This window comes from Coregonus clupeaformis, chromosome 1, assembly GCF_020615455.1.
Source record: "Coregonus clupeaformis isolate EN_2021a chromosome 1, ASM2061545v1, whole genome shotgun sequence".
NCBI lineage: Eukaryota > Metazoa > Chordata > Actinopteri > Salmoniformes > Salmonidae > Coregonus > Coregonus clupeaformis.
In genome coordinates, this window is record NC_059192.1 from 58,184,431 (window position 1) to 58,211,329 (window position 26,899).

At 43.4% G+C, this 26,899-nt stretch overlaps 1 protein-coding gene across 2 annotated transcripts in view; it reads left to right on the top strand.

The window, feature by feature from the left end:
- Positions 1 to 26,899, top strand: part of LOC121571143 (disintegrin and metalloproteinase domain-containing protein 12) — a 168,457-nt gene that overhangs the window by 106,159 nt on the left and 35,399 nt on the right. For both annotated transcript variants that reach the window (XM_041882461.1, XM_041882470.1), the window contains exons 7-11: positions 2,284 to 2,349; positions 12,807 to 12,878; positions 13,476 to 13,645; positions 15,404 to 15,488; positions 19,549 to 19,697. In XM_041882461.1, the coding sequence (XP_041738395.1) occupies positions 2,284 to 2,349; positions 12,807 to 12,878; positions 13,476 to 13,645; positions 15,404 to 15,488; positions 19,549 to 19,697 (542 nt within the window). The remainder of the gene's footprint in view (positions 1 to 2,283; positions 2,350 to 12,806; positions 12,879 to 13,475; positions 13,646 to 15,403; positions 15,489 to 19,548; positions 19,698 to 26,899) is intronic.

The following is a 26,899-nucleotide window of genomic DNA, read 5'->3' on the forward strand; positions in this document are numbered from 1 at the left end:
CAAATTGGTGCGTTCACCCTATAGCCAGTGGGATAACCACTTTACAATTGGGGGGGGTAGAAGGATTCCTTTATCCTATCCCAGGTATTCCTTAAAGAGGTGGGGTTTCAAATGTCTCCGGAAGGTGGTGAGTGACTCCGCTGTCCTGGCGTCGTGAGGGAGCTTGTTCCACCATTGGGGTGCCAGGGCAGCGAACAGTTTTGACTGGGCTGAGCGGGAACTATGCTTCCGCAGAGGAAGGGGAGCCAGCAGGCCAGAGGTGGATGAGCGCAATGCCCTCGTTTGGGTGTAGGGACTGATCAGAGCCTGAAGGTACAGAGGTGCCGTTCCCCTCACTGCTCCATAGGCAAGCACCATGGTCTTGTAGCGGATGCGAGCTTCAACTGGAAGCCAGTGGAGTGTGCGGAGGAGGGGGGTGACGTGAGAGAACTTGGGAAGGTTGAACACCAGACGGGCCATTAGATATAGAAGATGTTCAAAAGGCAGAGCTTGATAATGGATTAATGTTCTAAATGATGATGGTATCAGTGAGATAGATAGGTAGTGATGTAGGATCGTGGGCTCATGGACTTATGACATTGTCATCCAGATAGCTTTCTGATAGCATCTGCAACACAATGTTCTGGGTTCGATAACAATCTGAGCGGGGATGATGCCATCTTTCATGATGGGAAAGCAATTGATCTGCCGACTGACAGAATTCACTATGGAAACACCTATGTCTTAATTTCTCTGATATAATACATGACACAATTTGAAACAGGCAGATATGATATTTGTTTTGTAATGGGAAGCCAGGGGTCCTTTGGGAGATGTTTATTGTTCATTTGTAAATTGATGCATGCCTTTATTCCTATTGCAACAGAGGTAGGATCAAACATATTTTTACCGTACTGTTGCAACTAAGACTATGGCTTTTTGTGGCACTATGATGGATTACTGCAACTCGCTGTTGGCTGGGCTCCCTGCCTGTGCCATTAAACCCCAACAACTTATCCAGAACGCTGCAGCCCGTCTGGTGTTCAACCTTCCCAAGTTCTCTCATGTCACCCCGCTCCTCCGCACACTCCACTGGCTTCCAGTTGAAGCACGCATCTACTACAAAACCATGGTGTGAGAGCTGTGAGGGGAACTGCACCTCCTTACCTTCAGGTTCTGATCCTACACCCAAACGAGAGAACTACGTTCATCCACCTCTGGCCTGCTAGCCCCCCTACCTCTACGGAAGCACAGCTCCCGCTAAGCCCAGTCAAAGCTATTCGCTGCTCTGGCACCCCAATGGTGGAACAAGCTCCACCACGACACCAGGACAGCGGAGTCACTGACCACCTTCCGGAGATACTTGAAACCCTACCTCTTTAAGGAATACCTGGAATAGTATAACAGTAATCCTTCTACCCCCCCTCCCCCACCCCCACATAAACATTAGTTTTTTTACGGTGTGGTTGTCCCACTGGCTATCCTAAGTTGAATGCACCAATTTGTAAGTTGCTCTGGATAAGAGTGTCTGCTAAATGACTTAAATGTAAAAAATTATAAACAATGAGGGCAATTTCCACTGTGACTGGACTATGACTATGACCAGGAACCAGGGCTTGAGCTGTATTGGTTTTGTACATGGGTTTGGACTTGGATTGGCACTCAGACCAGCACATGAACCATGGTAGAGATCCAACCTTGGCCTTACTCTTTCCCTGGCTCCGTAGTCCTATATCAGGGCCAGGGCAGGAGCGTGGGCCCTGCTCCCCACACCAGTCTCCATGTAGCAGGTCTACAGGTCCATCTGCCTCCACCTACAGTACCTGCATGCATCATCAATCCTGGTCCTCCCTTTTCCTTCAGAAACAATAACCAAGACACTCACTGACACAGTGAATCATCAGCTTTCAATGTTGGAGCTTTAAAAGCTTGATAAAAAGAACAGGAGCACTATGATAGGACAGGATATTTCATAGAAAAGTGTCTGCTGTCTGCGTGACTAAGCACATGAGTAATAGGCTTTTTTATGAAGCTTTCGCCAGTGGTGTGTAGGCCGTCAATGCGAAGTTGGAATCACAGGTGATTCCGTGACCGAAGCCTTTTGAAAGATTGATAAGCAACATACATAACCTAATGTTTACTCACTGGAAGTTGTGCGTAAGTGTGCGTTGGTTACAAAAGCTAAAAAAAGACAGGATCTTGAGGAGAAAGGGGTGGTTAAATTTAGAATGTCCATGTCCTTGAGTAAAAATGTTGTTCAAATGATGGGTTTTCTGCCCCCCTCTCTCTCTCTCTGCATCACAGCACAAGAGGCATGCTCAGAAGACTACCAAATACGTAGAGCTGATCATCGTTGCAGACAACAGAGAGGTAATCTATCTATAATGTATTAAAATGCATGGAGAGTCCTAGTGTCATCCCACTCATCATTACCATGACTATGTGGTGTGTCCATTCAGAATGGCTAGAGACACACAGACTTTTTGGAAGAAAATAGGCGAGACTTTAACATTAACAATGCAAGAACAAATCCTCTTGGTAACGGCAGAATTAGGTCAGTGTGCTGCTACAGTGTGGTCGTCGGTGGCAGCCGTTTCCACAGGAAGTGCTAAACGATTCCCCAGTGGACTAGACAGGAAACGGTGTGGAGACAGAAGAAGGAGAGAAAGGCTCGCACTAGGATTTCCCCTTGGCTGCCCCTAGCTGATGCTATTGACCTGAACTGGAAGAGAGAGGAGGAGAGAACCCACTTGCTTGTGTTGCTCTATAAGGGCCAGGCTGGATGTAGCTGACTAAGTAGGTCTACACGCAGTATACACAAGCAGGTGGATGCACAGTGGGATGAAAAAGGAGAGTCTGTCTCAACATGGATGCCTCTCACATGCTATTTCTGCCAATGCACATGCTCCCTGTACTCTTGCCAATTGTTTCTGAGATCAGCCCAGATCCAGATGGATCTCAGCTTGACAACCTGTCCAACATGTTATACCTTCTCTCCCAGACAGGTTGAAGATATCTGTAACATATGGGCCATGCCATTTCTGCAAAAACGACCATTATACTGTGCTATTAGGGTTGCAGAGCTACCAGTCATTTACAGAAGTTACCGGAAACTTCAGTAATTTTGGTAATTATTATTCTATGGCAATAGAATAATTGTCTTATTTGCAAAAGCTCTATACAAATAACTTTAGTTGTGTAGTGCTTTTCAATACAGGTAACAAAGTGCTTCATATCATAAAATAAAAGTATTAACATAGAAACAAAGACAGGAGGAAGGAGAATGAAAAAATATAGCTAATTAAAATCATACATTGAAAGCGTCTTTATAAAAGTGTGTCTTCAGTAGGTATTTAAAAACAGACACTGAATCTGCAAGCCTGATCTCCTCCAGCAGACCATTCCAAAGTCCAGCCCTAATAGCAAATGCCCAGTCTCCTTTTGTTTTCAACCTAGACTTTGAAATGGTCAACAGTGCCCTGCCAGAGGATCTCAGGCTGCGTCCTTGCTTGTAAGGAGATAAAAGGTCAGAGATATAGGATGGAGCTAAAACAAGCCTAGCCTTAAACGTGATTAATACAATGTTTTAATCTATGCTAAAAGTGACTGGTAGCCAGTGTAGAGAAGTTAAAATAGGTGTAATATGGTTAAATTTTTTGGTGCTTGTTAAAAGTTGAGCTGCAGAATTTTGAACTAACTGTAGACAATGAGTGATTTCTGACGGAGACATGTATACAAAGAGTTACAGTAATCTAGGCGTTAGGAAATCAAAGCATGTATCACTTTCTCCATATCAGTGACTGAAATAAAAGACTTGACTTTAGCTATATTTTTAAGATGACAAAAGCAGGACTGGACAACCTTCTTTACATGCAGCTCAAGGTTTAGGTCAGGGTCAAAGAAGACACCAAGGTTTCTGGCCATAGGTTTTACATTGGTGGACAAATGACCAAGGTTATTTACAATCTGGGATCTAGCAAGGTGGGGACCAAATAAAACCACCTCTGATTTATTATCATTGAGTTGGAGAAAGTTGTCAGACATCCAACGTTTGATGTCAGCAAGACACTTATGAAGGGTAGCTATGCTAGCTTGGTCACTGGGTCAGATTGATATATAAAGCTGCGTGTGGTCCGCATAGCAGTGAAACTGAATGTTATGATTGCGGATGATGTCACCAAGGGGAAGCATGTACATCTGCCACATAACTATGACCTGAACCAGTCGAGGGCAAAGCCAGAGATCTATAGTAACTTTGGTTCCTTCTAACCCCCCCATTACCCCACCCCACCCCCACCAAAAAAGATATATATATATATTTATAATAATTGTAAAGTGGTTATCCCACTGGCTATAAGGTGAATGCACCAATTTGTAAGTCGCTCTGGATAAGAGCGTCTGCTAAATGACGTAAATGTAAATGTAAATGTCATTTATACTTGCATAACTTTAAAAAAATATATTTATTCATATATAGTATTCCTTTTTTTATGTCTGTGTCCATATTGTCCATGAGTTTCTAGAGGATAGACCATATGGTTCAAGAGAAAATAGCCTAATTAATTAATACAAATAAAAAAATCATTAATTAACTATGGCATTATTTTCAAATAACTCTGCAACTTTTCCAACTATTGACTTTTTTCACAACTGCCACCAGTTTGGTGCCAAAACTTTTACAATAAAGACATAATGAGTAATATAAATAAAAGTGTGTAAAAAAAACATGTAAAGAATATCTGTAGCTCAATTGGTAGAGCATGGCGCTTGTAACGCCAGGGTAGTGGGTTCGATCCCCGGGACCACCCATACGTAAAAATGTATGCACACATGACTGTAAGTCGCTTTGGATAAAAGCGTCTGCTAAATGGCATATTATATTATATTATTATTAATGCTGAAACCCTCATATTAAACACCAACGGTGTTCACTAAGTGGATGGTTTATATTAAGGATAATGTTTTACAGCTTTGTCATTCTATATATTTTTATTAAATCATCTTATTTTATTATTTAATATATTTTACATGTGATAAGGACACACAGAGGGCCAGAGATAATTACAGACACCTGTGATAATCTGAAGTATCCAAAAAGGCCACTAGATGTCATCTGATAAAATTCCCCCAAAAACATTCAAATAAAAAAAATTAGGATAGTTTACTGGTAAACTTCGAAAGGTTCTAGTTATATACCTTCCCTTTGCAACCCTATGTACTAGCTTGTGTAAAGGACGTCACGCTGCTTGCTTAGCGAGTAACAATTCCTCCTGATTCAGCTCATACCGAGGCTCGAACCCAGGGCCTCTACCTCGCAAACACATGTGAGCATCCTCCTGAAACGTCTTTCCCAGTCGCGCCACCAGAATGCTAGCTATTCAGCAGCGCAAGTAAAGACACTTCAGGCTAAGGAGTGAGTTTTACAGAGCCCCATCTGCTATATTTGGTTTGAGGTCTGTGCGCTTTCACTTCTGTTAATTCAGGAGATTTAAATTCTCATCACTAATTGGAAATATTGCCTATGAGGATTTTCCAATTCATCAGTTGAATTTCATTTTCTTTCTTGATGTTAAGATTGAGGACTCTGCAGCCTATTTAGATGGTGTGGAGCAGCAACAGTTGAGACGGAGTCAGAGGTTCAGGTGCAAAGAATTATGGAATTTATTTTACAGGGCAGGTGATGAAAAACACTGGATCCAGATAGGTTATTTACAAAATATACATGTACATGATAAGAAAAAAATTGGAAAAATAGTTTACAAAAATGTTAAAAAACAATAAACTAACTTACAGTGGGGGAAAAAAGTATTTAGTCAGCCACCAATTGTGCAAGTTCTCAATTTTCATCATAGGTAAACGTCAACTATGACAGATAAATTGAGAAAACAATTTCAATAAAATCACATTGTAGGAATTTTAATGAATTTATTTGCAAATTATGGTGGAAAATAAGTATTTGGTCACCTACAAACAAGCAATATTTCTGGCTCTCACAGACCTGTAACTTCTTCTTTAAGAGGCTCCTCTGTCCTCCACTCGTTACCTGTATTAATGGCACCTGTTTGAACTTGTTATCAGTATAAAAGACACCTGTCCACAACCTCAAACAGTCACACTCCAAATCCCACTATGGCCAAGACCAAAGAGCTGTCAAAGGACACCAGAAACAAAATTGTAGATCTGCACCAGGCTGGGAAGACTGAATCTGCAATAGGTAAGCAGCTTGGTTTGAAGAAATCAACTGTGGGAGCAATTATTAGGAAATGGAAGACATACAAGACCACTGATAATCTCCCTCGATCTGGGGCTCCACGCAAGATCTCACCCCGTGGGGTCAAAATGATCACAAGAACGGTGAGCAAAAATCCCAGAACCACACAGGGGGACCTAGTGAATGACCTGCAGAGAGCTGGGACCAAAGTAACAAAGCCTACCATCAGTAACACACTACGCCGCCAGGGACTCAAATCCTGCAGTGCCAGACGTGTCCCCCTGCTTCAGCCAGTACATGTCCAGGCCCGTCTGAAGTTTGCTAGAGTGCATTTGGATGATCCAGAAGAGGATTGGGAGAATGTCATATGGTCAGATAAAAACAAAATATAACTTTTTGGTAAAAACTCAACTCGTCGTGTTTGGAGGACAAAGAATGCTGAGTTGCATCCAAAGAACACCATACCTACTGTGAAGCATGGGGGTGGAAACATCATGCTTTGGGGCTGTTTTTCTGCAAAGGGACCAGGACGACTGATCCGTGTAAAGGAAAGAATGAATGGGGCCATGTATCGTGAGATTTTGAGTGAAAACCTCCTTCCATCAGCAAGGGCATTGAAGATGAAACGTGGCTGGGTCTTTCAGCATGACAATGATCCCAAACACACCGCCCGGGCAACGAAGGAGTGGCTTTGTAAGAAGCATTTCAAGGTCCTGGAGTGGCCTAGCCAGTCTCCAGATCTCAACCCCATAGAAAATCTTTGGAGGGAGTTGAAAGTCCGTGTTGCCCAGCGACAGCCCCAAAACATCACTGCTCTAGAGGAGATCTGCATGGATGAATGGGCCAAAATACCAGCAACAGTGTGTGAAAACCTTGTGAAGACTTACAGAAAACGTTTGACCTGTGTCATTGCCAACAAAGGGTATATAACAAAGTATTGAGAAACTTTTGTTATTGACCAAATACTTATTTTCCACCATAATTTGCAAATAAATTCATTAAAAATCCTACAATGTGATTTTCTGGAAAAAAAATTCTCATTTTGTCTGTCATAGTTGACGTGTACCTATGATGAAAATTACAGGCCTCTCTCATCTTTTTAAGTGGGAGAACTTGCACAATTGGTGGCTGACTAAATACTTTTTTTCCCCACTGTACTTGGTCAAAAATAGCACAAATACCTCGACTTGGGGACAAAGGCCAAACACCTCAAACACAGGACAAAATGCCTATAAACTCACTGAGTTACTCACACATTGGAGTATTTGGCAGAGCTTTAGTAACAGCAGAAGATCTAACATGAGGTAACATGCAGGTAAATTCTCAACTAACAGTCAGTGCATAATAGTACCCTTGAATGGCAATACCATTGCACGGTTGACATTACAACACTTAAAGTTAGAATCCTTAGTTGCAACATCCATTTTTGGACTTATACATTTATGATATATACCCATTGATTCTTGAAGAATATAACTTATAAATGCCTCATCAAATCAAAGTTTATTGGTTGCGTACACAGATTAGCAGGTGTAACGAAATGCTTATGTTACTAGCTCCAACAGTGCAGTAGAATGTCTCACAAATACAATACAAATAAACAAACAAATCTAAACAAGAAGTCAGTAAATAACAATCCAAAGTAGATGTATTAGAGTGAGCATGTGTGAGAATCCAAAATATACACTCTGTTGGAAGTTTATTAGGTACACCCATCTAGTAACGGGTCGGACCCCCCTTTGCCTCCAGAACAGCCTGAATTTTTCGGGGCATGGATTCTACAAGGTGTGGCTCAATTGGTATCAAGTGTCCTACAGTGCCTTGCAAATGTATTCATCCCCCTTGGCGTTTTTCCTATTTTGTTGCATTACAACCTGTAATTTAAATGGATTTTTATTTGGATTTCATGTAATGGACATACACAAAATAGTCCAAATTGGTGAAGTGAAATGAAAAAAATTACTTTAAAAAATAAATAAACGGAAAAGTGGTGTGTGCATACAGTATGTATTCACCCCCTTTGCTATGAAGCCCCTAAATAAGTACTGGTGCAACCAATTACCTTCAGAAGTCACATAATTAGTTAAATAAAGTCCACCTGTGTGCAATCTAAGTGTCACATGATCTGTCACTTGATCTCAGTATATATACACCTGTTCTGAAAGGCCCCAGAGTGCAACACCACTAAGCAAGCAGCACCACCAAGCAAGCGGCACCATGAAGACCAAGGAGCTCTCCAAACAGGTCAGGAACAAAGTTGTGGAGAAGTACAGATCAGGGTTGGGTTATAAGAAAATATCTGAAACTTTGAACATCCCACAGAGCACCATTAAATCCATTATTAAAAAATTGAAAGAATATGTCACCACAACAAACCTGCCAAGAGAGGGCCACCCACCAAAACTCACGGACCAGGCAAGGAGGGCATTAATCAGAGAGGCAACAAAGAGACCAAAAATAACACTGAAGGAGCTGCAAAGCTCCACAGTGGAGATTGGAGTATCTGTCCATAGGACCACTTTAAGCCGTACACTCCACAGAGCTGGGCTTTACGGAAGAGTGGCCAGAAAAAAGCCATTGCTTAAAGAAAAAAATAAACAATCACGTTTGGTGTTCGCCAAAAGGCATGTGGGAGACTCCCCAAACATATGGAAGAAGGTATTCTGGTCAGATGAGACTAAAATTGAGCTTTTTGGCCATCAAGGAAAACCCTGAGAACACCATCCCCACAGTGAAGCATGGTGGTGGCAGCATTATGCTGTGGGGGTGTTTTTCATCGGCAGGGACTGGGAAACTGGTCAGAATTGAAGGAATGATGGATGGCGCTAAATACAGGGAAATTCTTGAGGGAAAACTGTTTCAGTCTTCCAGAGAATTGAGACTGGGACGGAGGTTCACCTTCCAGCAGGACAATGACCCTAAGCATACTGATAAAACAACACTCAAGTGGTTTAAGGGGAAACATTTAAATGTCTTGGAATGGCCTAGTCAAAGCCCAGACCTCAATCCAATTGTATAAGATTTTTTGTCTTATTTCTTGTTTGTTTCACAAGAAAAAATATTTTGCATCTTCAAAGTGGTAGGCATGTTGTGTAAATCAAATGATACAAACCCCCAGAAAATCTAATTTAATTCCAGGTTGTAAAGCAACAAAATAGGAAAAATGCCAAGGGGGGTGAATACTTTCGCAAGCCCCTGTAATGTGTGCCAGGAAAACATTCCCCACACCATTACATCACCGCCACCAGGCTGTACCGTTGACACCAGGCAGGATGAGGCTATGGACTCATGCTGCTTATGCCAAATCCTGACTCTGCCATCAGCATGATGCTACAGGAACCAGGACTCGTCAGACCAGGCAGTGTTTTTCCACACCTCTATTGTCTAGTGTTGGTGATCGTGTGTCCACTGGAGCCGCTTTTTCTTGTTTTTAGCTGATAGGAGTTCAGCCCGGTGTGGTCATCTGCTGCAATAGCCCATCCGTGACAAGGTCCGACGAATTGTGCGTTCCGAGATGTCATTCTGCACACCACTGTTGTACCACGCTGTTATTTGCCTGTTTGTGGCCCGCCTGTTAGCTTGCACGATTCTTGCCGTTCTCCTTCGACCTCTCTCATCAGGACTGCCGCTGACTGGATTTTGGGGTTTGTCGCACCATTCTCGGTAAACCCTAGACACTGTTGTGCATGAAAAGCCCAGAAGGCCGGACGTTTCTGAGATGCTGGAACCAGCGCACCTGGCACCGACGATCATACCAAGCTCAAAGTTGCTTAGGTCACTCATTTTGCCCATTCTAACATTCAATCAAACATGAACTGAATGCCTCTGTGCCTTTCTGCCTGCTTTATATAGCAAGCCACAGCCACATTACTAACTGTCTGTAGGAGCGACCCATTTTCTTGTACGGGGTGGTGTACCTAATAAACGGCCACTGAGTGTAAATACATGTTGTGTATAGACAGTATATCATTTGGAAAAGAAATTGGTATGTACATTAGTAGGTATATTAGGATGCGTTATGTCGAATATTGTATATACATACACAGTAAGTAAACAACAGTATGTAAACAGAATATGAGTTGACCATCGTTCAATGACTGTATATACATGGGGCATTAGTCTCAAAGTGTAGGGCTGAGTACCAGGCACGTAGACGGCTAGTGATGGCCGTTCAACAGTCTGATGGCCTGGTGATAGAAGCTGTTTCTCAGTCTCTCGGTCCCGGCTTTGATGCACCTGTACCGTCTCCGTCTGCTAGATAGAAGCAGACCATGGCTTACACATTTGCGTTTACAAGAAAATGTCATTACACCCCTTAAACGAGGGAAACCCCTTAAACGGGAGAAACCAAATAACGAGAGGTGCTCAAGCTTTTCCTGAAGCCCTGAAGATCACCTGCGCATGCTCACCTAGGAAGCCAGTTCAAAAATAATGTGGTGAGTACAACAGGCTAGCAGCACCAAACAAAGAGAAAACAATTGTATGTTTCTAAATAAATGATATGAACCAGACTCTGGCGTTAGTGTTCTTATACAGTATAAAATAAATAATAAATAATAATAATGATTTTAGAATAATAATGATAATAATAATGTCATGTTGGAAAAGTTTGTACCACAAAATCTGTCCATTTGTGTGGGAAGCAATGGAGGGAAATGTCCCGACGTGGCGATGTCTCATAGGTACATCGTCACACTTGTTCAAATTATATTGAACCCAGTCTGCAGTACTGTACAGTGTATTCGAAAGTATTCAGACCCTTTGACTTTTTGTTATGTTACAGCCTTATTCTAAAATTGATTTTTTTTCCTCATCAATCTACACACAATACCCCATAATGACAAAGCAAAAACAGGTTTTTAGACATTTTTGCAAAAAACGGAAATATCACATTTACATAAGTATTCAGACCCTTTACTCAGTACATTGTTGAAGCACCTTTGGCAGCGACTACAGCCTCGAGTCTTCTTGGGTATGACGCTACAAGCTTGGCACACCTGTATTTGGGAAGTTTCTCCCATTCTTCTCTGCAGATCCACTCAAGCTCTGTCAGGTTGGATGGGGAATGTCGCTGCACAACTATTTTCAGGTCTCTCCAGAGATTTACATTTTTTACATTTTAGTCATTTAGCAGACGCTCTTATCCAGAGCGACTTACAGTTAGTGATTACATTTTTTTTTTTTTATACTGGCCCCCCGTGGGAAACGAACCCACAACCCTGGCGTTGCAAACGCCATGCTCTATCAACTGAGCTACATCCCTGCCGGCCATTCCCTCCCCTACCCTGGACGACGCTGGGCCAATTGTGCGCCGCCCATGAGTCTCCCGGTCGCGGCCGGCTGCGACAGAGCCTGGATTCGAACCAGGATCTCTAGTGGCACAGTTAGCACTGCAATGCAGTGCCTTAGACCACTGCGCCACTCAGGAGTACGATCGGGTTGAAGTCTGGGCTCTGGCTGGGCCACTCAAGGACATTCAGAGACTTGTCCCAAAGCCACTCCTGCGTTGTCTTGGCTGTGTGCTTAGGGTCGTTGTCCTGTTGGAAGGTCAACCTTCTCCCCAGTCTGAGGTCCTGAGCGCTTTGTTCCGTTAATCTTTCACTCGTTCCTGACTAGTCTCCCAGTCCCTGCCGCTGAAAAACATCCCCACAGCATGATGCTGCAACCACCATGCTTCACCATAGGGATGGTGCCAGGTTTCCTCCAGACATTACCCTTGGCATTCAGGCCAAAGAGTTCAATCTTGGTTTCATCAGACCAGGGAATCTTGTTTCTCATGGTCAGAGTCCTTTAGGTGCCTCTTGGCAAACTCCAAGCGGGCTGTCACTCTACCATAAAGGCCTGATTGGTGGAGTGCTGCAGAGATGGTTGTCCTTCTGTCAGAGTGTTCTTGTTCACCTCCCTGACCAAGGCCCTTCTCCCCCGATTGCTCAGTATGGCCGGGTGGCCAGCTCTAGGAAGAGTCTCGGTGGTTCAAACTTTTTCCATTAAATAATGATGGAGGCCAGTGTGTTCTTGGAGACCTTCAATGCTGCAGACATTTTTTGGAATCCCTTCCCCAGATCTGTGCCTCTACACAATCCTGTCTCTGAGCTCTACGGACAATTCCTTCGATCTCATGGCATGGTTTTTAGTCTGACATGCACTGTCAACTGTGGGGCCTTATATAGACAGGTGTGTGCCTTTACAAATCATGTCCAATCATTTGAATTTACCACAGGTGGACAACAATCAAGTTGTAGAAACATCTCAAGGATGATCAATGGAAACAGGATGCACCTGAGCTGAATTTTGAGGCTCATAGCAAAGGGTCTGAATACTTATGTAAATAAGGTATTTCTGTTTTTTATTTGTCATACATTTGCAAAAAATTCTAAAAACCAGTTTTCGCTTTGTCATTATGGGGTATTGTGTGTAGATTGGTGAGGATATTATTTTTTCATCCATTTCAGAATAAGGCTGTAACGTAACAAAATGTGGAAAAAGTGAAGAGGTCTGAATACTTTCCGAATACACTGTATACTATGTGTATTACCTTGTACTCATTTCATCCACTATTAATGTCCTTCTTTGCTTCCTAACATCTAACAATGTTAACCCTGGGTTGCGTGTTCAGTTTCAGAAACAGGGGAAGGACGTTGAGAGGGTGAAGCAGAGACTGGCAGAGATAGCCAATTATGTGGACAAGGTAAAACCTCCACCTCCCAATGCACAGGAGAGATTTATCATGTGTTTAAAATAGAAATGCCTCTGGCAGTAAATATGAATGTCATCCCAGGCTAATATATGAATGTCAGTCTCTCACAACTACCTCTAGTCTATCTAAAATGGTATCATATAGGGTCCCAACCCGCAGGTTGACGTTTAGGCCTATTGTCATTAATCTTGCCCTGGAGGCATCTCTCAGTGATTTCCACTAGATGGGCCAGATTCAAAGTCAAAATTAGCTATATCGTAAAAATGCATTATTATTTTTTGGGGCTTGTTGGTCTTAATTTAAGGATAGGGTTAGGCATTAGGGTTAGCAGTGTGGTTAGGTTTAGTTTAAAATACGATTTTATAGCTTTGTGGCTGTGTCAGATAGTGACCACTCTGCAGAGCTGCCTCTAGGGCCAGATTCCTGACAATAAATGCCAACCTGCTCCCAAGCCAGTCCCAAGCCATTCATCCATACTACCTTTTTATTTAAATCAATAAAATATATATATTGTTTATATGGGAGAGATCCTAAGATGGTACTGCAACTATGCATCCTTTTACTCACTGCACCTTTCCTCCTCCTCAGTTCTACAGGGTCCTGAACATCCGTGTGGCCTTGGTGGGCCTGGAGGTATGGAGCGACTCTGATAAGTGTCCTGTCACTCAGGACCCCTTCAACACCCTGCATGAGTTCCTAGACTGGAGGAAAGTCAAACTGCTGCCTACGAAATCACATGACAACGCTCAGCTCATCAGGTGGAGATCCTACTGTACACAAACTCATGAACACATACAGTACCAGTCAAAAGTTTGGACACACCTACTCATTCAAGGGTTTTTCTAATTTTTACTATTTTTTACATTGTAGAATTATAGTGAAGACATTAATACAATGACATAACACATATAGAATAATTGAGTTAACAGGAAAGTGTTAAACAAATGAAAATATATTTTATATTTGAGATTCTTCAAATAGCCACCCTTTGCCTTGATGACAGCTTTGCAAACTCTTGGCATTCTCTCAACCAGCTTTACCTGGAATGCTTTTCCAACAGTCTTGAAGGAGTTCTCACATATGCTGATCACTTGTTGGCTGCTTTTCCTTCACTCTGCCGTCCGACTCATCCCAAACCATCTCAATTGTGTTGAGGTCGGGTCATCTGATGCAGCACTCCATCACTCTCCTTCTTGGTAAAATAGCCCTTACACAGCCTGGAGGTGTGTTGCGTCATTGTCCTGTTGAAAAACAAATGATAGTTCCACTAAGGCCAAACCAGATGGGACGGCGTATCGCTGCAGAATGCTGTGGTAGCCATGCTGGTTAAGTGTGCCTTGAATTCTAAATAAATCACAGACAGTGTCACCAGCAAAGCACCCCCACACCATAACACCTCCTCCTCCATGCTTTACGGTGGGAACTACACATGCGGAGATCATCGGTTCACCCACACCGCGTCTCACAAAGACACAGCGGTTTGAAACAAAAATATCAAATTTGGACTCCCGACCAAATGACACATTTCCACTGGTCTAATGTCCATTGCTCGTGTTTCTTGGCCCAAGCAGGTCTCTTCTTCTTATTGGTGTCCTTTAGTAGTGGTTTCTTTGCAGTGATTTGACCATGAAGGCCTGATTCACACAGTCCTCTCTGAACAGTTGATGTTGAGATGTGTACTTGAACTCTGTGAAGCATTTATTTGGGCTGATATTTCTAAGGCTGGTACCTCTAATTAACTTATCCTCTGCAGCAGAGGTAACTCTGGGTCTTCCATTCCTATGGCGGTCCTCATGAGAGCCAGTTTCATCATACCGCTTGATGGTTTTTGCTACTGCACTTGAAGAAACTTTCAAAGTTCTTGAAATGTTCCGTATTGACTGACCTTCATGTCTTAAAGTAATGATGGACTGTCGTTTCTTTTTGCTTATTTGAGCTGTTCTTGCCATAATATGGACTTGGTATTTTACCAAGCCCCCCCCGCCCCCCCACCTTGTCACAACACAACTGATTGGCTCAAACGTATTAAGAAGGAAATAAATTCCACAAATTCACTTTTAAGAGGGCACACCTGTTAATTGAAATGCATTCCAGGTGACTACCTCATGAAGCTGGTTGAGAGAATGCCAAGAGTGTGCAAAGCTGTCATCAAGGCAAAGGGTGGCAAAATATATTTTGATTTGTTTAACACTTTTTTGGTTACTACATGATTCCATATGTATTATTTCATAGTTGTGATGTCTTCACTATTATTCTACAATGTAAGAAATAGTAAAAATAAAGAAAGACCCTTGAATAAGTAGGTGTGTCCAAACCTTTGACTGGTAGTGTATGTGAAGCACACACTCAAAACAAAGTGACACACGTACACAAGTTATACCGCCCATACAGTTTCTGATTCGTACAGAAGTTTCAGTTGTTTTTGATTTGGGATACAAATAGACTATGATAGGATTCTTAGTATGTATTTAACCCTTGAAGTCACCTTTACCTCTCCTCAATCCCCTTCCCCCCAGTGGGGTGTACTTCCAGGGTACCACCATTGGCATGGCTCCCATCATGAGCATGTGCACAGTGGAGCAGTCTGGAGGCATCGTCATGGTGAGTACAACGTGAACCTCACACTGTTCCTCCTCTATTTAGCCTGACGCTATAAGCATGAGCTCAGCTCAACACTATCCAGAGACAGCGTGTAAAGGAAAGGTGTTCACTGTTCATTATTTGGTGAGGGGGTCGGAGAAATTATGATTGTAAACACCAGGATATTCACAACCACGTACACACACACATAGTCACACACACTATCCAAGGTCATTTGAAGTCTTACCGTCATTTAACCACCCAGTCCCCAGTCTAATTATAAATGTAGGGGGATGTGGGTTTGAGGTAAATCATTGTATACAGAGTTTAAACAAGACACATTAACATTTTTATGAGGAGTGATACATTATTTGTGCCAGGCCATATACTATATGTCAAAATAGAATGCCCTTTACTCACTAACATGCACAACCCACACAGTTAAGTTATTCAATGAGCAAAATGAGCTGTGTTTCCGTCTCCACTCTATCACTTGATACCCGTACTAAATCGTCAGGCAGTTCCCTTCTCAGAGTCAGCCCATGCCATGCAGATTCAACAAAGAGGTGTATTTCCCATTAATAGATATGTTTTCCTTCTGGACAGGGTTGGCTGGTTATTTCCAGATGTTTGTCCTTCCCATTACTCACACATGGCAAAGGCTTGGAGCAGGATTAAATAACCATGTATTGAGTTATAGGGCCAAAGGATCAGATGAACCACTTTGTATTTCACCCTATGTTATAATCAGCTCCAACCCCCTTTATTTGCTCCACATGTAGGTTGAATTTCACAGTTTGTCCATCGCTGGGTTTTAAAACAAATTTCGGCAGGGACTTTTATACGTCAACCACTGTGGGTTTGTCGTTAAATGTAAACAAAATACAATCATCATGTTTTGGAAGATACAATATTCCCTGCATGTCTGGAAACTATATCAAAAATCCTTTCAAGACCAAACTAACCCTATCGTGTTCTCACGATCGCAGTTATCTTAGAGCTGCTTTGAAGGGCTGACTGACTTCACCTACGTCAATCCACTCTCTCTGATTCTTTAATTACAGTGCTTGTGAAGAGGCACTCAGCCATGACGCGAGCAGTACATCCACACCACTCAGAAACATCCATGAGACCTCTCAAACATGACAGGGCTGGGAGGGAAGTAGTTCTCATCCTTCCACCAAAACCCCAGGAAACTGGTCCCACCATGCAGCTCTGTAATCAGGGCAGAAAATAGCTTTGCTTTACATAGGGCCCTGACATATGACCCTCCTCTTTAGAAGGAAAGACCATGAGTTTCTTATGGACATTATAGTAGTGCCACAGTATGTACACAGGAGTGGAAATCAGACTAGTTGTATGGCTCTTTAGACTAGAGACCTACATAGGGACCTATGGATTAAGAAAATGGCTGATTCATAATCCTACTTTTTGTGTCGCATTGGATGACAGCATCCACATAGGGGCAACATTATATGACTGAGACAAGTCTTTCTGTCTCCAGTATCCTCCAGTATATTCAGAGCTTTGTGTGTGTGCACGTGTGTGTATACATAATTAATGGCTTAGTGGCTGTGGTTCACCTGGTGTACCTATCTAGGCCTGTGGAGTAATAAAGACATATACCCCCAGAGTGTGTTTGTGTGTGTAAAGCTCCATGGGTAGGGACCTTCATAATTTATGCTGCTGTTGTGTGTGCTGCTGTGCACACAGCACTTAACCGTGCAGCAAGATACAGAAGCCGGTCTTACCTTCACTTCTATTGTTCCCTTGCTTTCTTCTTTTTGTCTCTCCATGTCAATCAATGTCTTTCCTGCACTTTTTTTCAGTCTCATTCCATTCTTTCTCTGCATGCATCTCTGCCTTTCTCTGTCTAGTAGCTTTCTGTTTGTCCAATTTTTACTAGGTTTTTCTCCATCACTCCTCCCCTCTCCCTCTCTCTCTACACCACCTCCCCTCCCTGTACCCTCTCTCCTTCTGAAGGACAGTTGGCTAGCTTATATGTGCACTAAAATGTCATAATGCACCAAGTTTTTATTGCTCCCCAGCATCTGTCCCCGCCGGCAGTAGTGTGTGATTAGGGTTGGTTGGGGTTGGTGAGGGAACAGCAGACAAACTGATCAGCTCCTATCCTCCATGAATAGAATGTGTAATGAAATGTGGATCACTGGGCAGTTGGACCTAATGGAACCACTGTGAGTCAACCGAACTAAGATAGATACAGTTGAAATCGGATGTTTACATACACCTTAGCAAAATAAATTTAAACTCAGTTTTTCACAATTCCTGACATTTAATCGTAGAAAAATTTCCCTGTCTTAGGTCAGTTATGATCAACACTTTATTTTAAGAATGTGAAATGTCAGAATAATAGTAGAGAGAATGATTTATTTCAGTTTTTATTTCTTTAATCACATTCCCAGTGGGTCAGAAGTTTACATACACTCAATTAGTATTTGATAGCATTGTCTTTAAATTGTTTAACTTGGGTCAAATGTTTCGGGTAGCCTTCCACAAGCTTCCCACAATAAGTTGGGTGAATTTTGGCCCATTCCTCTTGACTGAGCTGGTGTAACTGAGTCAGGTTTGTAGGCCTCCTTGCTCGCACATGCTTTTTCAGTTCTGCCCACAAACTTTCTATAGGTTTGAGGTCAGGGCTTTGTGATGGCCACTCCAATACCTTGACTTTGTTGTCCTTAAGCCATTTTGCCACAACTTTGGAAGTATGCTTGGTGTCATTGTCCATTTGGAAGACCCATTTGCGACCAAGCTTTAACTTCCTGACTGATGTCTTGAGATGTTGCTTCAATATATCCACATAATTTTCCTTCCTCATGATGCCATCTATTTTGTGAAGTGCACCAATCCCTCCTGCAGCAAAGCACCCCCACAGCATGATGCTGCCACCCCCGTGCTTCACGGTTGGGATGGTGTTCTTCGGCTTGCAAGCGACCCCCTTTTTCCTCCAAGCATAACGATGGTCATTATGGCCAAACAGTTATATTTTTGTTTCATCAGACCAGAGGACATTTCTCCAAAAAGTACGATCTTTGTCCCCATGTGCAGTTGTAAACCGTAGTCTGGCTTTTTTATGGCGGTTTTGGAGCAGTGGCATCTTCCTTGCTGAGCGGCCTTTCAGGTTATGTCGATATAGGACTTGTTTTACTGTGGATATAGATACTTTCGCACCAAAGTACGTTCATCTCTAGGAGACAAAACGCGTCTCCTTCCTGAGCGGTATGATGGTGTTTATACTTGTGTACTATTGTTTGTACAGATGAACGTGGTACCTTCAGGCGTTTGGAAATTGCTCCCAAGGATGAACCAGACTTGTGGAGGTCTACACATTTTTTTCTGAGGTCTTGGCTGATTCCTTTTGATTTTCCCATGATGTCAAGCAAAGAGGCACTGAGTTTGAAGGTAGGCCTTGAAATACATCCACAGGTACACCTACAATTGACTCAAATGATGATAATTAGCTTCAGAATCAGAAGCTTCTAAAGCCATGACATCATTTTCTGGAATTTTCCAAGCTGTTTAAAGGCACAGTCAACTTAGTGGATGTTAACTTCTGATCCACTGGAATTGTGATACAGTGAATTTTAAGAGAAATAATCTGTCTGGAAACAATTGTTGGAAAAATTACTTGTGTTATGCACAAAGTAGATGTCCTAACCGACTTGCCAAAACTATAGTTTGTTAACAAGAAATTTGTGGAGTGGTTGAAAAACGAGTTTTAATGACTCCAACCTAAGTGTATGTGAACTTCCGACTTCAACTGTATGTGTTAAACTAAGGGATAATGGGCTCTAATGTATTACTGTACCTTGTAGCTGTTTACTCTATGCAACATCCATTATCTTCCAAACATTGATGGATATATCCACTGAACTCTATGAACTAACATGTTGTGCTGCTACTTAACTATCCATACTAGACATTACACAAAGTAGTCATTATACAATGCAGTGCTATGTTGTGATTTTCTAATAATATCGAAAGGTGTTATTGCTTCAACTTTTTATCTTCCAAAACATGATGATAATTTTGAACGTGAACTTATGTTGTTTTTCCACTGTAGGATCATTCGGATAATCCCCTGGGCGCAGCTGTGACTTTAGCACACGAGCTGGGGCACAACTTTGGCATGAACCACGACACCCCAGAGCGGGGGTGTGGCTGCAGGATGACTGTGGACCGTGGGGGCTGCATCATGACCCCCTCCACAGGGTGAGTGATGCCAGTGGTCCAGTCCATCCATATTAATGGGTTATATATACTGGATCGGTGTCCCGTACACGGGACGGTTGAGCTGAAGTGCGCTAATGTGATTAGCATGTCTGTTGTAAGTAACAGCAAACCTTCCAGGACATAGACATGTCTTATATGGACAGAAAGCTTAAATTATTGTTAATCTAACTGCATTATCCAATTTACAGTAGCTATTACAATGAAGAAATACCAAGCTATTGTTTGAGGAGAGTACACAACAACAAAAAATTTAGCATGGCAACTGGTTTGATACATTCACCTCTGAAGGTAAATAATGTACTTACATTCAGTAATCTTGCTCTGAGTTGTCATCCTAAGGGTCCCAGAGATAAAATGTAGCATAGTTTTGTTTGATCAAATCCATTTTTATATTAAAATGTAGGAACTGGGTTCTACAGTTTGAACCCCTGCTGTCTCTGGCACCACACCCACCCTGCCCGGCCATCTAGATGTGTGAAAGTTAGTGTATAAGCTAATGATCCATCATGTATGACATTCCTGGGAGTGTGTAAACTTACATTTTGTATAACCATATCATTTTTGTATGTTCTCTATAGTTCTGTACTTGCAAATGTATCAATTGACCAATTCCGCACATTTGGGCAGACTTGATACAAAATAGTCCAGTATTGCAATGCTTCACTGGATCAATCTGAAACTTTGCACACACACACTGCTGCCATCTAGTGGCCAAAATCGAAATTGCGCCTAAACTGCAATATTATATTGTGGCCTTCTCTTGCATTTCAAAAATGATGGAACAAAAACCCCCACAAAAAACACATGTTTTTTTGTTTGTATTATATTTTACCAGATCTAATGTGTTATATTCTCCTACATTAATTTCAAATTTCCACAAACTTCAAAGTGTTTCCTTTCAAATGGTCCTTTGTAGCTCAATTGGTAGAGTATGGCGCTTTTAACGCCAGGGTAGTGGGTTCGATCCCCGGGACCATCCATACATAAAAATGTATGCACGCATGACTGTAAGTCGCTTTGGATAAAAGCGTCTGCTAAATGGCATATTATTATTATTATTATTATTATTATTATTATTATTATTATTATTATTAAATGGTATCAAGAATATGCATATCCTTGCTTCAGGTCCTGAGCTACAGGCAGTTAGATTTGGGTATGTCATTTAAGGCGAAAATTGAAAAAAAGGGTCCGATCCTTAAGAGGTTTAAGCAATCATTTTTAAAACAGAGTCAAAGAGGATGGTGGGTCAGCTCTATCAATTCCAGTCATTTTTGGAAAATTGAGCTTTCAGTTTATTTGTGGTGGCTGGAATTAAAATGGAGGTTACATCAACCTTGGCATTTTCAGATAGTCCCTTTTCTCTCATCAATGTGTAACAGTTTAACTTTGCCTTTAACTCCCAAATCAGCCAGACACTTTACGAGCATGCAAATTAAGTTCCCATTCATTCCTCAACTTTTCAGAATAAATTAGCAACTCTTTTTAACCTTGTGCTAATAGACCATTCAGACAAGATTAATCCCCTTACAGCTTGTACAGGGTCGATCGTTATCTCATGTAAACACTAGTTCCCTGTGTCTCATTGTTAATGTGTGGATGGTCATGCATCTTGCTGAGGGCTGGGAACAACCTCCCAGCCTGAAGACAGAGAGGCTGCTCACAGATTCTCACCCTGTTCCCAACGTGGGTTTCTCGTGATAACGCTGCGACTGATGGACCATGTGACTGTTTCTGAGTAAACAGTAGTCAGATAAGGGTTACCGTGCGCATAATATGAGATTTCACCCTTGGTCTGATGACAATTACTTTTATCTGATGATGAATCGGGGCGTGTAGACGGATGGATGTGTATGGGATGGATTCCACTGCCGTTTAAGAGAGGGAAAGAAAGGGGAAAATAGTAGATAGACAGGTACGGTAGATAGACAGATGGGTGCCCAAGCAGTGGAGTCTGTTATTGCCATCGGAATTGGAAATTGAGAAATTCAGCTGCTTCCTGAGCAGAACTGTACATCTGAGGGTGCCTGTTCGGGATCATGGGTAGAATCTGAGGGGTGGGCGGCTGTCGGACGCAGCTGATTCACAGCCTGTCGATGACAGTCCCTCTGGCTCTGGGCTCTCTGTGTTTTCACTGGCCCAGGCTCTCACTGTTGTCATTGGAGCCAGGCCATGAAAAACACAGTAACACTATTCTCAATTATGTGCTCATAAAACAACATAGCAACACACTGGAAGGAAACGGCACAGGGCTTGCAAGGGCATCCTTCGAAAATAGATGCCATCAGGTCTGTGAATAAGCGAAAGACCGTTATCTGCCTGTCGAAGTAACCAGAAAAAATGATATGACCTTTTACCCAAACATTTCAGAAAAACTCTGTGTGCACCAGAGTTAGCAGTGAGCTCATTCTGTTATACTAATGCAACATGAATTGAGAAAAATATCTGTCAAGTCATAAAATGAATGCCCCTTTAGAGTATGCAGGGTATCTTTTAGTGTGTTTTAAATGCCCAATGCAGACATTTTTATCTCAATATCAAATCATTTCTGGGTAACAATTCAGAATCTTACTGTGATTGTTTTCAATTAAATTGGTTAAAAAAAAAAGTATATACAGTACCAGTCAAAAGTTTGGACACACCTACTCATTCAAGGGTTTTTCTTTATTTTTTACTATTTTCTACAGTGAGGGAAATAAGTATTTGATCACCTGCTGATTTTGTACGTTTGTCCACTGACAAAGAAATGATCAGTCTATAATTTTAATGGTAGGTTTATTTGAACAGTGAGAGACAGAATAACAACAAAAAAATCCAGAAAAACGCATGTCAAAAATGTTATAAATTGATTTGCATTTTAATGAGGGAAATAAGTATTTGACCCCCTCTCAATCAGAAAGATTTCTGGCTCCCAGGTGTCTTTTATACAGGTAATGAGCTTGTTACCTGTATAAAATAGCCCTGTCCACAGAAGCAATCAATCAATCAGATTCCAAACTCTCCACCATGGCCAAGACCAAAGAGCTCTCCAAGGATGTCAGGGACAAGATTGTAGACCTACACAAGGCTGGAATGGGCTACTAGACCATCGCCAAGCAGCTTGGTGAGAAGGTGACAACAGTTGGTGCGATTATTCGCAGATGGAAGAAACACAAAATAACTGTCAATCTCCCTCGGCCTGGGGCTCTATGCAAGATCTCACCTCGTGGAGTTGCAATGATCATGAGAACGGTGAGGAATCAGCCCAGAACTACACGGGAGGATCTTGTCAATGATCTCAAGGCAGCTGGGACCATAGTCACCAAGAAAACAATTGGTAACACACTACGCCGTGAAGGACTGAAATCCTGCAGTGCCCGCAAGGTCCCCCTGTTCAAGAAAGCACATATACAGGGCCGTCTGAAGTTTGCCAATGAACATCTGAATCATTCAGAGGAGAACTGGGTGAAAGTGTTGTGGTCAGATGAGACCAAAATCGAGCTCTTTGGCATCAACTCAACTCACCGTGTTTGGAGGTGGAGGAATGCTGCCTATGACCCCAAGAACACCATCTCCACCGTCAAACATGGAGGTGGAAACATTATTCTTTGGGGGTGTTTTTCTGCTAAGGGGACAGAACAACTTCACCGCATCAAAGGGACGATGGACGAGGCCATGTACCGTCAAATATTGGGTGAGAACCTCCTTCCCTCAGCCAGGGCATTGAAAATGGGTCGTGGATGGGTATTCCAGCATGACAATGACCCAAAACACACGGCCAAGGCAACAAAGGAGTGGCTCAAGAAGGAGCACATTAAGGTCCTGGAGTGGCCTAGCCAGTGTCCAGACCTTAAACCCATAGAAAATCTTGGAGGGAGCTGATGGTTTGAGTTGCCAAACGTCAGCCTCAAAACCTTAATGACTTGGAGAAGATCTGCAAAGAGGAGTGGAACAAAATCCTTCCTGAGATGTGTGCAAACCTGGTGGCCAACTACAAGAAACGTCTGACCTCTGTGATTGCCAACAAGGGTTTTGCCACCAAGTACTAAGTCATGTTTTGCAGAGGGGTCAAATACTTATTTCCCTCATTAAAATGCAAATCAATTTATAACATTTTTGACATGCGTTTTTCTGGATTTTTTTGTTGTTATTCTGTCTCTCACTGTTCAAATAAACCTACCATTAAAATAGACTGATCATGTCTTTGTCAGTGGGCAAACATACAAAATCAGCAGGGGATCAAATACTTTTTTCCCTCACTGTACATTGTAGAATAATAGTGAAGACATTAAAACTATGAAATAACACATATGGAATCATGTAGTAACCAAAAAAGTGTTAAACAAATCAAAATATATTTTATATTTGAGATTCTTCAAATAGCCACCCCTTGCCTTGATGACAGCTTTGCACACTCTCGGCATTCTCTAAACCAGCTTCACCTGGAATGCTTTTCCAACAGTCTTGAAGGAGTTCCTACATATGCTGAGCACTTGTTGGCTGCTTTTCCTTCACTCTGCCATCCGACTCATCCCAAACCATCTCAATTGGGTTGAGGTCGGGGGATTGTGGAGGCCAGGTCATCTGATGCAGCACTCCATCACTCTCCTTCTTGGTATTGACATTTACATTTACATCATTTAGCAGATGCTCTTATCCAGAGCGACTTATACAGCCTGGAGGTGTGTTGGGTCATCGTCCTGTTGAAAAACAAATGATAGTCCCACTAAGCCCAAACTAAATGGGATGGTGTATGGCTGCAGAATGCTGTGGTAGTGAATTCTAAATATATTACAGTCAGTGTCACCAGCAAAGCACCCCCACACCATGTCACCTCCTCCTCCATGCTTCACGGTGGGAACTACACATGTGGAGATCATCCTTTCACCCACAACGCGTCTCAGAAAGACACGGCGGTTGGAACCAAAAATCTCCAATTTGGACTCCAGACCAAAGGACACATTTCCACAGGTCTAATGTCCATTGCTCGTGTTTCTTGGCCCAAGCAGGTCTCTCCTTCTTATTGGTGTCCTTTAACAGTGGTTTCTTTGCAGAAATTCGACCATGAAGGGCTGATTCACACAGTCCCCTCTGAACAGTTGATGTTGAGATGTGTTTGTGACTTGAATGTCACGTTGTGTAATGATTTGAAGACAGGCGCAGGAATACGTATTAGGGGTTTTATTTACTCCACCCAACACAAGGTACATGATGAAAAATGACAGGGACGAAGCCCAAAACAAACACATATATATATATAACAAAGGGATGTAACCCAAACAAAAGAGCGTAACCTCTACACAATACACGGGACGAGACCCGTAATAACAAGAGCACAATACACTGTACTCACGAGACCAATGGACATGGGACAATAATCGACAAGGACAATGGGGAACAGAGGGCACATATATACACATACTAATCAGGGGGAATGGGAACCAGGTGCGGTGCGGGTCAGTCAGGGCGCCGACGGTGGAAATCCTTGGTCAGCGAAGCATCCAGGATGTCCACCTTAGGAACCCAGCACCGCTCCTCTGGGCCGTAACCCTCCCATTCGATGAGGTATACCCGACGCCTCGAATGCCGGACCTCCCTCGATGTCCAGAGGAGGAGGCGGGGCGTCACTGGGTCCAGCCTCAGCAAGGGGACCAGGCACCACTGGCCTGAGGAGAGAGACATGAAAAGTCGGGTTAATGCTGTAATCAGCAGGGTGATGCAAACGGTACTTTACCTCATTAACCCTCCTCAGGACTTTAAACGGCCCCACAAACCACGGGCTCAGCTTCCGGCAGGGCAAGCGGAGGGGCAGGTTCCGGGTGGAGAGCCAGACCCGGTCGCCTGAAGAGAAAACAGGCGCCTCGCTGCGGTAGAGGTTGGCCTGTTCCTTGTGCCGACGTACGGCCCAAACCACTTGTCCACTGCAGGGGCCTAGGTCTGGCTCGGATACCATGGTGCCAGGGCCAGCTGATATCCCAACACGCACTGGAAAGGAGTGAGGTTAGTGTAGGAGTGGCGGAGGGAATTCTGCACGTACTCAGCCCAAGGTAGAAAATCCGCCTACTCCCCCGACCTGTACTGACAGTAACACCGCAGGAACCTGCCCACTTCCTGATTGACCCTCTCCACCTGCCCATTAGATTGAGGATGGTACCCGGAGGTGAGACTGACCGTGACCCCCAGGCATTCCATGAACGCTTTCCATACGTGTGAGGTGAACTGAGGATCACGGTCTGACACAATGTCCTCTGGGATCCCGTAGTGCCGGAAGACGTGCGTAAAAAGAGCCACCGCGGTTTGCATGGCCAATGGGAGCCCAGGCAGAGGAAGGAGGGGACATGCTTTGGAAAACTGATCCACAATGACAAGAACGGTGGTGTTCCCCTGGGAGGAGGGAAGGTCAGTGACAAAGTCCACCGTGAGGTGAGACCAGAGTCGTTGTGGAACTGGCAGGGGAAGGAGCTTTCCGTAAGGGAGGTGTCTGGGTGTCTTAGACTGAGCACAGATGGAGCAGGAATAGACGTAAACCCGGATGTCCCTAGCCAAGGTGGGCCTCCAGTGCTTCTCAGTCAGGCAGGCACTGGTACGGCCTATTCCAGGATGACCCGACACAGGCGCTGTGTGCGCCCAGGAAAGGAGGCGGTCCCGCACACCCGTGTCCACGTAGGTGCAGTTCTCCGGGCACTGTGCAGGTGCGGGTTCCATATGCAGGGCCTGCCGTATGTCGGCGTCTACGTCCCACAACACTGGCGCGATGATACGGAATGGAGGGGGTCTCCTTTCTCTGCCTCTCCTCTGCGTCATAGAGGCGAGACAGGGCATCCGCCTTCACGTTCCTCGAGCGAGGCCTATAGGAAAGCGTGAATTGGAACCTGGTCTCAGGTTTAGCCTCTTCGCTGCCCTGATGTACTCCAGGTTGCTGTGGTCTGTCCACACCAGGAAAGGGTGTTTGGACCCCTCCAGCCAGTGCCTCCATGCCTTCAGAGCCTTCTTGACCGCCAAGAGTTTCCTGTCACCTACGTCGTAGTTCCTCTGGGCGGGGCTCAGCTGCTTGGAGTAGAAGGCGCAGGGCCGCAGTTTTGGTGGGGTTCCTGTGCGCTGGGACAGCACTGCCCCGACTCCTACTTCAGAGGCATCCACTTCGACGATGAAGGGGACTGAGGGGTCGGGATGTGCCAGCATGGGAGCAGTGGTGAAGCGTG